Source organism: Delphinapterus leucas, chromosome 19 (assembly GCF_059928025.1).
Source record: "Delphinapterus leucas isolate spDelLeu-1000000601 "Yukka" chromosome 19, BTC_Dleu_Yukka2, whole genome shotgun sequence".
NCBI classification, from domain to species: Eukaryota; Metazoa; Chordata; class Mammalia; order Artiodactyla; family Monodontidae; genus Delphinapterus; species Delphinapterus leucas.
Window position 1 is genome coordinate 16,593,860 of NC_143147.1, and position 13,948 is coordinate 16,607,807.

The 13,948-nt window shown below is 48.1% G+C and overlaps 3 protein-coding genes across 7 annotated transcripts in view; 1 reads left to right on the forward strand and 2 right to left on the reverse strand.

Moving 5' to 3' along the window:
* Positions 1-8,544, reverse strand: part of PELP1 (proline, glutamate and leucine rich protein 1) — a 45,715-nt gene extending 37,171 nt beyond the window's left edge. For 2 of the 4 annotated variants that reach the window (XM_089900510.1, XM_089900507.1), the window contains exon 1: positions 8,283-8,544. Coding sequence is in view for 1 of the 4 variants with exons in the window: in XM_089900505.1 (XP_089756631.1) it covers positions 8,060-8,122 (63 nt within the window). In the remaining 3 variants the exon portion in view is untranslated. Of the gene's footprint in view, positions 1-14; positions 138-8,059 lie in introns of those variants that run through there. The other 2 variants (XM_089900505.1, XM_022596072.2) reach the window with 2 other exon arrangements.
* Positions 8,419-12,195, forward strand: MED11 (mediator complex subunit 11). Of its 2 annotated transcripts, none has more exons than XM_089900552.1 (3): positions 8,419-8,613; positions 8,780-8,910; positions 9,560-12,195. In XM_089900552.1, the coding sequence occupies exons 1-3, from the start codon at positions 8,499-8,501 to the stop codon at positions 9,695-9,697; spliced, it is 384 nt and encodes a 127-aa protein (XP_089756678.1). In that variant the 5' UTR covers positions 8,419-8,498; the 3' UTR covers positions 9,698-12,195. The 2 variants fall into 2 exon arrangements, with proteins under 2 accessions (XP_089756678.1, XP_022451842.1); XM_022596134.3 differs by having other exon boundaries at positions 8,422-8,583.
* CXCL16 (C-X-C motif chemokine ligand 16) lies at positions 10,380-13,763 on the reverse strand. The gene is made up of 5 exons (XM_022596118.3): positions 13,655-13,763; positions 13,160-13,298; positions 12,770-12,852; positions 11,138-11,557; positions 10,380-10,686 (listed from the first exon to the last, which is right to left on the reverse strand). Exons 1-5 carry the CDS (start codon positions 13,719-13,721, stop codon positions 10,640-10,642), a joined length of 756 nt encoding a protein of 251 aa, XP_022451826.2. The 5' UTR covers positions 13,722-13,763; the 3' UTR covers positions 10,380-10,639.
* Between the last annotated feature and the right edge of the window lie 185 nt (positions 13,764-13,948).

The following is a 13,948-nucleotide window of genomic DNA, read 5'->3' on the forward strand; positions in this document are numbered from 1 at the left end:
CAAAGTAAACTCACCCATTTACAGAGGGAATAATAACTCACTTCCCTGCAGACTAGATGTTCTTGGGAGGTGCGCAGGGCAGGCCCTTCCCTGTTGCAGTTGACACACACGACTGCATGGTGACCTGTCGTGACCGACTGTGTTCATTTCCACTGCTCTTTATGGTTGCTCAAGCTGTCCACTCCTGGGGCTCAGCGGCACCACGGCTGCAGGCAGAAGCCACACGACACACATCTCTGTGGAGCCTGGTCCTTACACTGTAACACAGACACCGAGGCTTTGGGCAGCCAAAGGGAGTCATGCTGCTGTGGACAAGTCCAAGAAGCTACATCCTACTGCTGCTCCTCTGACATCCATCAGGGACTCCCAGAGGCTTGGCCGAAGCCCCAGGCTAGGCTGGAGGGAGTTAGCAGTACTCCACTGACATCCCTCACCCCACCACCCACTCCCATTCCTGTAGCCCAACCTTTCTCCTTTTTCTCTTAAGGCTCATTCATTCATTCCATGAACAATCTTGATTTAAACCCCTATTATGTGCCAGGCATAGTATAGGGTTGGCAGTGACCGAAGCAAACATTAAATCATTGCAGTATCTGTGCTCCAAAGGAGAAATGCAGGAGCTAGGGAGTTCTGATCTAGGCTAGGGCTGGAAAAAGATGTCACTGGAGGTAGTGACCTTTGAGCAGAGTACTGGAAGATGAGGAGAAGTTCCAGTATCCCAGGCAAAAGTAACACCACGGGGCTTCCCTGCTGGCGCAGTGGTTGAGAGTCCGCCTGCCGATGCAGGGGACACGGGTTCGTGCCCCGGTCCGGGAAGATCCCACATGCCACGGAGCGGCTGGGCCCGTGAGCCATGGCCGCTGAGCCTGCGCGTCCGGAGCCTGTGCTCCGCAACGGGAGAGGCCACAACAGTGAGAGGCCCGTGTACCATAAAAAAAAAAAAAAAAAAGTAACACCACATGTGAAGGCAGAAGGGAACAGAGCACATTTCAGAGACTGAAAGAGGCCAGAGGGACTGGGACAGAGACAGCCAGTGGCAAAGTAGTTCCAGATGAGGCTGGTGAGGCAAATGGAGCCACTCATACAGGCCTTTAGTCTGTGTTATGGCTCATGACATCTAATTAAATCATGATTTACCCACAGGCTTTAAGTGCTGCCAAAATGCCAATGACCTTGCTAACCTCTCCACAGTAGCAGCCTACCCTGCACGCCCTGGTCTTCTTCATGCGAAGGAACCGGCATCATCCCTCTGACAACCACGAACCTGCTCCTTGACCTCTGAGCTCTTGGCCCGTGGATCTCAAACTTTTTCAGGTGAATCAGAATCCTCTGGGGTACGCGATAAACACACAGAGTCCAGGCTTCTACCTTCCCCAATTCTGATTCAGTCGATCCCAGGAAGAATCCATGAATCGGGATTTTGAATTAGCACACACTTTGAGAAGCAATGCCTTTTTTCTTTTAGCTTTTCACGTTTTTAATGTTTTTAAGTAAAACAAGCACATGGCTTAAAAAAAAAAAAATCTAAACAGTAAAGAGTGAACAGAAGGCTCCCTCCTGCCCCTGATCCCCAGCCTCCCATTTCTCATTCCCAGAGGCGATCATTATTAGCAGTTCCTTGATTACTCTTCCAAAGACGTTCTTCAGACACAGTCATATACATATGAACATATTTCCCCCTTATTTTAAATACAGATAGTAGCACACTATGCACACCCTTCTCCACTTTGCTTTTTTCCCTTAATAATGCGGCTAGGAGAACATTCCTTTAGCAATCCACATAGATCTACCTCATTCTTTTAAAGAGTTGCCTAGGGGCTTCCCTGGTAGTGCAGTGGTTAAGAATCCACCTGCCAATGCAGGGGTCACGGGTTCGAGCCCTGGTCCGGTTAGATCCCACATGCCGCGGAGCAGCTAAGCCCGTGCACCACAACTACTGAGCCTGCGCTCTAGAGCTCACGAACCACAACTACTGAGCCCACGTTCCACAACTACTGAAGCCTGCGTGCGCCTAGAGCCTGTGCTCCACAACGAGAGAAGCCACCACAGAAGCCCGCACACCGCAATGAAGAGTAGCCCCCGCTCGCCGCAACTAGAGGAAGCCTGCACGCAGCAACGAAGACTCAATGCAGCCAAAAATAAATAACTAAAATAAATATATTTTTAAAAACGAGTTGCCTAGCTTTCCATTGCCTAGATGTCATTTACTTTTACCAATTTTCTATCGATGGACATGAAGGATGTCCACTCTTGCTAATTCAAACAGTATTACAATAATTATCCTTGAAGATATGTCTTTTTGCACATGCAAAGTGCGTCTGTAGGACAAACTCTTAAAAGTAGAATTGGTGGAGGAATTCACTGGCAGTCCAGTAGTTAGGACTCCCTGTTTTCACTGCCAAGGCCCCGGGTTCAATCCCTGGTCAGGGAACTAAGATCCCACAAACCACCACGTGGTCAAAAAAAAAAGCAGAATTGGTGGGTCAAAGAGGGTAAGCATCACTACTGTATATAAAATAGATAACCAACAGGACCTACTGTGTAGCACAGGGAACTACACTTAACATCTTGTAATAACCTATAGTGGAAAAGAATCTGAAAAAGTATATATATATAAAAGTATCCGGCTGGCCAGAAAGGTCGTTTGGGTTTTTCTGTAAGATGTTACAGAGGTCGTCCGGGTTTTTCCACAAGATGTTACAGAACATTTTATGTAACATCTTATGGAAAAACCCGGACGACCTTTTTGGCCAACCCAACATATAAATATAAAAGTATACAGGGACTTCCCTGGTGGTCCAGCGGTTAAGACGCCACGCTTCCACTGCAGGGGGCACGGGTTCGATCCCTGGTTGGGGAACTAAGATCCCACAGAGTGTGGCCAAAAATAAAAAAAGTATATATGTAAAAAGTATATATATATATATATATGTAAGTATACATATAACTGAATCACTTTGCTGTACACCTAAAACTAACACATTATAAATCGACTATACTTCAATAAAAGCTTTTTTAAAAAATGAGAAAAAAAAGGGTTAGCGCCTTTTTCATTACTGCCAATCAAGCAGATGACATGGTATCACCCTAGTTTTAATTTGCATCTCTTTGATCATGAGTGAGGATGAACCCGATTTACTGGGTTGATGTTGTTTTTCTAAAAGTACCCTAAGAACTCTTTATATAGTAAAGCAATTAACCCTTTGTCATTTATTTGGCTCATATTTGTCCCACGTTGTCTTCTGAATTTGTTCCTAGCTTTTTTTTCTTTTCTTTTTACTGAGGTAAAATTCATATAACATAAAGTTAACCATTTTATTTATTTTATTTATTTATTTTTGCCGCGTTGGGTCTTCGTTGCTATGCGCGGGCTTTCTCTCGTGGCGGTGAGCGGGGGCTACTCTTCGTTGCGGTGCGCGGGCTTCTCGTGGTGGCTTCTCGTTGCGGAGCACAGGCTCTAGGTGCACGGGCTTCAGTAGTTGTGGCACAAGGGCTCAGTACTTGCAGCACGTGGGCTCAGTAGTTGTGGTTTATGGGCTCTAGAGCACAGGCTCCATAGTTGTGGCTCACGTGCTTAGTTGCTCCGCGGCACGTGGGATCTTCCCGGACCAGTGTCCCCTGCATTGGCAGGCGGATTCTTAAGCACTGTGCCACCAGGAAAGTCCCAAGTTAACCATTTTAAAGTGTAAAATTCGGTGGCACTTAGTTCATGCAAAATGTTGTGCAACCATCACTTCTAGCTTCAAAGTATTTTGCTTCTGGCATTTTTAATAATTCATAATTTTTATATTTAATATGTAGTCAATTATAATCACTTTTTTTAATGACTTCTTGGTTTTTTGTCACCAAGCTCTTGGCCCTTCTGTTTTCTCGCAATTTAACACTTGGTTTTCTTCCCAGACTAAACTTCAGGATCATCACATCAACCACTATCCCATCAGCACCTTCAACTGTTCCTCCTTTCACAAAACCTGCTCTCAAACCCCACTCTTGGCTCTAACCACCACCCCGCCCTTGTCCCCTCCAACACGGGGCTGCTGAGGCACTGCCAGAGAAAAATCACACAACCACGTATGTACTCATTCATCCAACAAATATTTTTAACGCATCCTAGGTGCCAACACCATGCTAGGCGCTGGGTATGGGTTTGGGCCACTACAAACCTATGGCCTTTAACCTCAGCTGGGCCCTCAACACCTGATAACCCCCTATCCCCCTCCACGTCCCTGGTCACCTCCTATTCCTGCTCCCATCCAACTCATAATTTTCTAAACCTTCCTCACATTCAGAGTGACTTCTCCCGCTCTTCACAGAGATTAGGCTCTGAGGGATGAATGATTTTTAATTCCCACCTCCTACCGACAAGCAAGTACCGACATCGACACCGTTTCTCCTACACAACCAAGGCTAAGGTGCCGCCTCCAGGTCGAAGCTAATCCCTCCACCTGTGCTCAGATCGCTCCCCCTCCCACATCCTCTGAGACCTTGATTCATCAAACCGCCCCCATCTCTTCAAACTCTGCCTCTCTCTACTGGTTCTTCCTCCATGGTAAATAGACCCGTGCAAGTCTCTTCCGTTAAAGGAAGAAAGGGAGAGAGGAAGGAAGGCAGGGAGGGAAGGAGGGAAAAAGGGAGGGATAAAGGCAGGAAACCAAAGAAAACACACTCCTCCGCACTCAGGGCTCTTTCACAGTCAAGTCTATCTCCTCTCTTGCTTTTCATGTTTATTTAATTTTTATTTTCAAAGTTGTATATCCACATAGTTGAAGGAGTCAGATACGACTACAAGGGCTATTACAAGAAAAAGTAAATTCCTTCCCCCTGCAATTTCCTTCTCCTCAGAGGCAATTACTTTCACCTCCGTTCGATGTTTCTTTTGGCGTTTACCTCCATCTCTAAACAACATGCTTGTTTTGCTACTTCTTGATTTTTGTTTTAAGCATTGTCTATGGGCTTCCTGCCATGTAAGGTGAAGCCTGAGCACCCTTTCGCCCCCCCTGCCCCGACATGGGAAGCTCTCCCAAGGGAATTCTATCAATCGGGGTTAAATCAACATCCAGGATTTATTGCAAATGTTATCCATAGCTGCGTCATGTGGTCTACTATGATTACCTTTCTCTTCTTGCACAACTGTTTTCCCTGAATAGCTATCATTTTTAAAATTTGCTTATTCTCTGATTTATCACTAATTCTGCTCTATACTCTCCTCCAAAAATCTGGGTATCCTCTCAATTCATTCAAAACAAAACAGATGTTATCTCTTCCATCTCCTTGAAAAATCTCTCTCCAGGAGGCTTCTGACTAGGGTCTAATTCTAGTCACCTCCTGAGAAGGGTACTTGGAAGAGAAACTTGAGACCTTGTACATATCAAAATGTCCTTATTCTATCTTCGTTATTGATAGTTGGGCTGTTGTGAGAGTCTAGATATCCCCTAAAACCTATTCTGCCACGGTGCTAGAACAATAGCTAGGTAAGGACGGGATTTCCCAGAACCCCGGAGCTGGTAAGACCACATGACTGGGTTTTCTTCAAAGGAATGTGAGTAGAAATTATATGTGCCACTCCCTAGCCAGACCTCCGAGACAGGTGTGCCTCCTCCATATTTACTCTTCTGCCTTCCTGCCAGCTGCAACCCACGGAGGGCAGCAACCCAGTTTTGACATTGCACACAGCAATGTCCCAGAGCAAAGCAGCATTTCTCAAAGTTTACTGTGCATACAGATCACCTGGAAGGGAAAAGCAGCGTTTCTCAAAGTATACTGTGTATACAGATCCCCTGGGACCTTCAAACACAGATACTGATGCAGTGGGTCTGTGGTGGGGCCTGAGATCCTGCATTTCTAAAAAGCATCTAGGTAATGCCAATGCTGTGGCCTGAAGACCATACTTTTGAGCATAAGAGCCTAAAGGATGGCAGAGCTGCACTGCTTGCTAGCCTTGGTCTCGGTCTGATTTGTGGAGCACACTGAACTACCCACACCAAACTGTTTTCTGAGAAAAAGTTAAGTTCTGTTTGGTTGAGCCACTGCATTTTTAGCCTTCACCCTACTACAGCTGGAGTACAGAACTCCACATTGGAAATCACTTTCCCCAAAAACGTTGAAGGCGCTGCTCCACTGGTGTGGAGTGTTAGTATTCAGAGGATCAAGGCCATTCTGATTGCTGGTCTATTTTCTCTCTGGAAGCTTCTGCAAGACCCTTTCCTGTGAGACTAGTGTTCTGGTATTTCACGATGTGCCTTGATGCTGGGCACTTAATGGGTCCTTTTCATCTAGAAACACAAGTCCTTTCTTCCCTTTGTTTTCCCTGTTCTCAGAGAATTTAAGCCCCCTGGACTGATTCTCTAATTTTCTCACATCATCTTTCCTATATGCCATCTTCTTTCTTTTGCTTTACTTGCTGGGAGAGTGTTTCAATTTCTCTTTCAACCCTTTTGCTCAATTTTTCATTCTCTCCCTCATGGTTTTATTTTTCAAGTGTGTTTTCTTGGATTCAATCCTTTATTATAGTATCTCTGACCTAAGCGCGTCAATATTTTTTTTCCTTAAGTTTTACTCTATGTCATCGAAGGTGGGGTTTTTTTGGTTTGTTTGGGGTTTTTTTTCTGTTTATTTTGGTCTCTGCCTTCCATGTTAGAAAGTTTCTGCAAACATCTAGAAATCTTTTGTCTGCTCATTTTAAGGGTGACATGCTAAGAAGTTGACTAGAAGATCTGTGGACACAGTTGGGACTTATCAACTGTGGGTTTCACTATGGGGTGATCCGGCTAACTGCTTTGCTGGAGAACCCCTGATGTTAATACTCTTAGATCTTTCCTCTGAATAGTCAAATTCCCCAGATGAGAGTCTTCCAGTCTCTGACCTGGAAGGTAAAAGCCTGGTTGCCAGAGTTCTAGAAACCACCATTCAGTAAATAAACTTTCACTCAATCTGTTTTAAATACAGTCATGCCCAGGTGCCCTCCATGCCAAAGACTCTCTGGTTTCCATCTCCAACCAAGAAACCTCCAGCAATCTGATGAGTTGGGGGTGAGTAGCTGCCAAGATATATGAGGATATAAAGGAGGAGATAGGGGGGTCTAACTACTTCAAATAATCCTCCTAATTTTAGTACTACCTACAGCCCAGCTGTACTGGGATGCCACTGATTTAAGGGTAAATCAACTTGCTTCTAAGCCAATCAACTATATTTCAATAAAAAATTAAATTAAATTTTAAAAAAAGAGTTGCTTCTAAGCTTTCTTCACTGCTGGCTTAATTGCTTCACTGCTAAATCAGTTACCACACACCCTTCTGTCTTGCAGTTTCTATTTAAAGTTTTGCTATTAACTCCTCTCTCTCCTTGACTCCTTTCTAAAATCCCCTTATTGCTATCTCCCTAGGATTTAGTAAAGGAGTGAAGTTAAACGCTAGATCTCTCAAGTTTAACTGAAAGTCTCCACTCGTTTGCTAACTCTGTGCAAACTGGCTTCATTCTCAATCTTCCATAAACTGTGAATATTGATCTTCCCTAAAAGGTACAGCTGGTCAGAATACACTGCTTGAAAATCCTTCAAAGGCTCCCAAATGCTTTCAAAATAAAGTCCAAATTCCTTAGCTTGCAAGCCATTTCCTGATCTGGTTCCCCACTCCAGTCTCCCCAGTCACACCTATCCACCACCACACTGCGTTCACTCCAGTCAAACTGAACCCCTTGCTGGACTTCCAATGTGTAAGCCCCTTCACACCACCATGCGCTTGCCTGTGCCTTCCCCTTTTCCACTCCAAGCTCTCATCCACCTGGTTAAGCCTTCAGATTCAGTTCAAGCAGGATTTCCTCCCAGAATCCTTTCTCTGTGTTCCCAGAGACACACCCTGGGCGTAGCCCTAACGAAACATTTATCCCACTATCACGTGAGAGTCCACCTCACTCACCTTTGTATCCCCAGAGCCAACCACATTAACAGGCGATCAGAGAGGGAAAAGGCTGATAGGAGCCAGCTTCTCATAATATACTGACAGTCCGTGTTTCAGGGCTCCCATTCAGGGGGAATCGCTAGGGCGAATAAGGTCACACTCACCAAGTCCGGCTTTCCCCAGGCTCCGATAGGTGGCGGAGTGGGATAGGCAAACACAGGGTCCATGGCTGTCCAGTCTGTAATACCCCAGCGCTCCCACCATCATCACCTAGCACCCAGCAGACGCTCACTAAATTCTTGTAGAAGAAATTAAACACAGACCACAAGACAGTGTCGTAAAGGTGGACAGGTTGAAGGGCGTGAATATTTCGATATTGCCTCTTACCACAGGTGGTCACGCGGTGGTGGCGCAGACCTGGGCATGCGCAGGAGACCCTGGGAGTTGTAGTTCACCAGGAGAACCGAGAAGGCGAGACGGTACTGAGCATCCCGGGAACTGTAGTGTTAGCTAAGGGGCGCGCTCTGCGCGGGCGCAAACCGACAGCCATTTCCGGGCACTTTTCCGCAGCATTTCGCAAAAGGAGGGAATTCCGGAGTAACGATGGCTACCTACAGCTTGGCGAACGAGCGATTACGCGCCCTGGAAGACATCGAACGGGAAATTGGAGCCATTCTTCAGAATGCAGGTTCGGGATACGACGACCAGAGGAGGAGCGGCAGCGAGAGCGCGAGCTAGACCGACCGTGCGCACATGCGCCGACCGGTGACTGGGAGTGGGGTTGGGAGGGATCCTAAGTGGGTGCAGGGGTGGGTGGGGCTGGCTCTGGGGCGCGGCTATACTGGCAGTCTCCGGAGAGCCCCGCCCACTCTCCACCCCGGCAGGTACAGTGATCTTGGAACTTTCCAAGGAAAAAACCAATGAGCGGCTCCTAGACCGACAGGCAGCCGCCTTCACCGCGTCGGTGCAGCACGTGGAGGCGGAGCTGTCGGCTCAGATCCGCTATCTCACTCAGGTGTGTGTGTGTTGGAACGTCCTACGCGCGTGTGTGTGTGTGTGTGTGTTTTGGACCGTGCGACACGCCCAGCTCACTGCCTTAGCCTTAGCCTTCAGGAGTCCCGGGCAGAGCTTTGGTCTCAGGAGCTAAGCAAGACCAGCCCTACCCAGCAGGCCTGTTGACCCTGGCAGGACTCCTCCCTTCCCGGGTAGGTTTCCTTTGTCACTGAGTTGCATCACATGAGCCACTGGATGGGGAAGTCCTGGGAGAGGGTGTGTAAACAATACGAAAGCCACAGGATATGCTCTTAGAAACTTGACCAGACCTCAAGGGTATGGAGCTCCAGATGGCTGCCTCCTGAGAAAAGGAACAGGATTGGAAGTGTTCTGAGGTCATTATAACAGCAACTACCATTTACTAAACTTTTACAGTGTGCCACTCTGCATTATCTAATCCTATAACAACTCCAGAAAGTAGTTAGTTACTGTCATCCCCATTTTACAGATGAGGTTAACAGAAATTCAGTGATATGCCCTAGGTAATCCAGCTAACCAAGTGGCATAGCAAATTCAGACTCAGGGAAGAAATGAGGCAAGAGACCTGATGCCTGGTTGGGGAGATGGGAAAGGGGAGGGGTGCTTCTTTGATCAATCTAAATGTCCTGTAGGTGGCCACAGGGCAGCCCCATGAGGGCTCCAGCTACTCTTCGAGGAAGGACTGTCAGATGGCTCTGAAGCGAGTGGACTATGCTCGTCTCAAGCTCAGTGAGGTGGCTCGAACCTGTGAGCAGATGCTGGAAAACTAGGCCAAGCAGGTGAAAAGCTTGGAAGGGGAGCTCCACCTGCACCCCAGGACAGAACCTGGAGAGCATGGGCTGCCCCGTACATGTGCTGCTGGTCAGAAGCCATGAGGACGAAGGCACAAAAGGCGGGAATGGAGAACCTTAAAGACCAAGCCCATGCCTGGCTGTGCCCTGGCTCCTCTTGCCATGCACTTCACCGAGCGCTGACAAACTCAGGACAGGAGACAGAGACTCAAGACACCCAATCCACTTCCTCAGGTCCCTGCCCCAGGCTTCTGGTAGACTTGGACCAATGAAGACACATTTTTGTTCACTGGAAAAGATAAAATGAGAACTAAGGGTTTTGATAATAAAAACAGTAACACTAAAAACAAGGAGCTCAGACTCTCATTGGGGCATATATGGGTGATGTAAGGGGTTGAGGAAGTAAAACCAGGCTGTATGGCAGCTGCTGAGGAGGGAGGGTGGGAAAGTGGGAGAGGGCTGAAGTTGGGGAGGAACACTGCTGTGGTGTGAAGAGACAAGGACAAGACACAAGGGACTTGGGACAAGGAGGTTGGCAGGGATTGGGGGATGCGCTGAGGGGGAAGGTGTCAGGTGGCCATCAGCAGAGAAGCTGAAGCCAGGAATCATGGTAAGGGGGCAAGGGCATGAGACCAATGTCTGCAGAAAGAAGAGTCAATAATTATAAAAATAAGTTTTAGTAGTTAAAAAATCCACATATAGAATTTGTACAAGATATCTAGTATAAGAGGTGATTTTACATTACAGCATGAAAAAAAAAAAACGGAGGGAACGTCTAAGAGAGGGCGGTGGCTGGTTAGTTGTATATTAAACATCGACAAATATGTAGAGAGTGCCTGCCATGTGCCAGGGATTGCTCTAGTATATTAACTGCATTTGATACTGAATAAATCGTAATCTGCCCTCACAAGCTTCCATTCTTTAAGCATTGGCGTCTGCTGCCACACGCACATAATGAAGGTGCAAATCTGGAAAAGATAAAGAAATTGAGAGATGAGCTCTGAGATCAAGGGAAGTTGGGCGGGGGGAGTGGGGGGCAAGGGGTGATAGCTTGAACTGGGGAATCAGATTCCAAAACATTGACTACAGATCAGGTACACAGTAGGTGCTCAATAAAGATGTGTGAACTGAACGAATAGCTCCCACCTTCCTCCATCGCTTCATCTCCCACTCGTCTGCTCTAGCTGCCATCTTGATGTTGCTCAAGCACTGCCTGGCTTTGAAGGCCATGCACTGGTCCCTGGGCCTATGGTGGCTTCCCTCCCTCCCCATTCTGTAGTCTGGCTGACTCTCCCCTCATTGCCTGTTGTCCGTGGTGCAGGCAGCCTCCACATTTGCCGGCCTGAGAGCTACTGTGGGCAGGATCCCTACCAAGGAGCCTCTGGATCCCTGGAGGAGGGGTTCAGAGGCCCAGTTTACCTGGAGGACACTGCAGTGACTGCTCCCTCCTCTTCTCGCACAGCATGTAGAGCAGGGCTCCAGTGAGGAGGAAAACGATGCCCAAGAGGGACAGCACTGGCACCATGGCTGATGTCCCAGCTGCAGGACCCACATTCTCTCCCAGCTGCCTCTGGTTCCCCCTGGCCCCAGGCCTTGCCCCCAGATGGTGGCCCAAAGTGTAAGTGGTAGTCTCATTGGTGTGGATGAGCTTTTGGCCCAATGAAGGTGCTCCTTCTGGAGGGGTGGGCTGCTGGGTAGGCTGCAGGGTGGATGGCAGGTACTTCTGTGCGGGGGTGCCCGTGGCTGAAGTTGTGTTTTCTGTGGGCTCAGGAACCTGGGTGCTGCGGGGAGGTACATGTCCCTGGCGGGCCACACTCCTGGCGTGAGCACGTCCACATTCTGAAGAAGCAAGAAGTGAGGAATCAGGGCTATGAGGGGATAAGCTGAAGAACTAGATAGAGGGAAGGGTAGTGGGTCAAGGAGAACATCAAGGGAACAGCTAAATGCCAGGAAAGAAAGGCAGGGGCAGAGGGGAAACATGGGGAGATGGAAGTGAGCAAACCACAACATGGAACCACTGGGGCGAGCATGCATTCTGAACAGGGAAGTCAGGAGACCTGGGTTGGAACCCGGGCTCTGCTACAAAGTAGCTGTGACCTTGCCCCTTGTCTCTTAACCTCTCTGGGATTCATTTCTTTCAGCTGTAAAGCAGGGATAATTTTAGTACTAAAGGCCAGAGTAGCCAGGAAGAGTAAATGAATAAGGTAGGTCTACGTAGCCAAAGGGCAGTATGGGTACCACCAATGCTACAGAAGACAACTTTAGCTGGGACCTGGAAGAACACTTTGTGTCTTAGTGGTTGTGTATTTATTTTAGGAGAAAAATACAACCAGCATATCAAATTTGTGACTTCACAGATGTTCCTGCTTAGGACTAGTTGCCATTAAGTTTTTCAGAAGTGGCTGTGTACATTTAAGATTTATTCGTTTCATTGTTTGTAAATTTTACCTTAAAAGAAAAAAAAAGGTACAATAAAATATAAAACCCTCCTTAATAATATACATGATGAAATGTCTGGGGATAAAGTATAGTCAACCCTGCAACTTACTTGGAAGTGCACCAAAAAATATTAGGCAGGTTGATGAGGAATAGAGGGATGGATAGACAGATGGGCGTGCAATAGAGCAAATATAGTTAAAATGCTGTAGACTCGATATTGTAAAATATAAAATATATTTGCTTTATTATGTACACACATAAAATATAAAAATCAAATATTATAGAATCTAGGTGGTGGGTATATGGATATTCACTGTACAAATCTTTCAACTTTTATATATGTCTTTAAATTTCCATAATAAATTACTGGAAAATAAAAATAGTGCCTTGATTTCAAGGAAAACATTAAGTAAATGCACAGGTGATAGGATGAATTGGCAAAAATCCTGGAAGTGACGGTGAGTGATTTCTGGTAAACAGGGACTTAAGTGAAAGTACACAGAATAGGAATGTGAGGTGTCAAAGGGGAAAGGGCTGAGGCAAAGAAAAGTGTAAGGTGGAGGCGGCCGAGCCCTGGAGACAGAGCCTGGGGAGGAGGGAGAACGCACTCACCTTCACGATCAAAGCAGCGCATCAGTTCGTGGACCCACCGGTCACTGCTGCCTCCACACACACTTCCCAAAGGTAGCTGGAACCTGTAAGGAAGGACGTGGTCTCAGCTGTGTCTCCAATCTCCGCCCCCTTTCCCTCCCCCCACTTTCCCAGCCCTTTCCTCGTTCCAAAGAAGTGAGGTCACTGCCAAGATTCAGCAGTTTCTGCCGGGACTGGGAAATTCCAGGCGGGACAGGGAAACTAAGGTGTGGAGAATTAGGGCACACATAACCTAATGTTATGCAGACTATAGAAGGGACTAGGGGTCCTCCCAGAAGGAGTTCAAGTTTGACCAGAGAGGGTCCTGGAGGCACCCGGAGGCTCTGCGCTCCCAGGGGTGGGTGAGATTACCTGACGTAGGAAGAGCAACGTTGATAGACTTTCAGGTATTTTCGGAGATGTCCCATGTATTGATCGTTAGGAGGGGAGTGGGAAGAAATTCTTCTATCACAGGGACAACTGCCAGCGATGCTACCTTCATTGCCATCGCCTGAGCGGGACCGAGGTGGTCAGCACAGGTTCCCAGGTTCAGGGGCTCACGCAGCGGTAAACTTAGCCTCCAACCCACAGCCCCACTGCAGCCTCTCCCCTAGACCCGGGGATCTGAGCCCCTCCCACCCCCAGGGCTCAACTCACACATCACACTCCCCAAACACGTCCATAATCACACCTGGGCCCTGGTGTTCCCCAGCCCGTCCCCAACCCCAGGCAGCTGGCCCTCCCCCTGCCCCGGCTGCCTTGGGGACCCTGGCTCCCCACTTATTCAACTCAACCCCGCGGCCCTCGTGCCCCCCATCCCCTTCCCCGGATTCGGGGATCTGGGCACCAGCCGGGCCCCTGACGAACCTGGAGGAGTGTGGCACAATAGAAAGAGTAGGAGCAAGAGGATCTGGAGTTCCCAGCTCAGCATCATCTCGGACCCGCCTCGCCCTGTCTGACTCCCAGACGTGCTCCGGAGCCTGACGTCCAGCCGGTTTCTCAATGGCTTTCGCTTCCTTCTCCCGCTACGCCTGAGATTCTGCGGGAGACGTCGGCCGTCGGCACCAAGGCCGGGCCGAGGCGAGGCGCGAGGTGGCGGCGCCTCCCTCTGGGCGCCCTCACCGTCTCGAACCAGTAAGTGCGGTCAGTACCGTTGTAGCC

Coding starts and splice junctions, on each gene's coding strand:
- CXCL16 (XM_022596118.3), bottom strand. CDS start 13,721: ATGATGCTGAGCTGGGAACTCCAGATCCTCTTGCTCCTACTCTTTCTA. Junction 13,299..13,654: donor ATTGTGCCACACTCCTCCAG/GTTCGTCAGGGG, acceptor GGTCCCGCTCAG/GCGATGGCAATGAAGGTAGC. Junction 12,853..13,159: donor CGTTGCTCTTCCTACGTCAG/GTAATCTCACCC, acceptor CCTTCCTTACAG/GTTCCAGCTACCTTTGGGAA.
- MED11 (XM_089900552.1), top strand. CDS start 8,499: ATGGCTACCTACAGCTTGGCGAACGAGCGATTACGCGCCCTGGAAGAC. Junction 8,614..8,779: donor CGACGACCAGAGGAGGAGCG/GCAGCGAGAGCG, acceptor CCACCCCGGCAG/GTACAGTGATCTTGGAACTT. Junction 8,911..9,559: donor AGATCCGCTATCTCACTCAG/GTGTGTGTGTGT, acceptor AATGTCCTGTAG/GTGGCCACAGGGCAGCCCCA.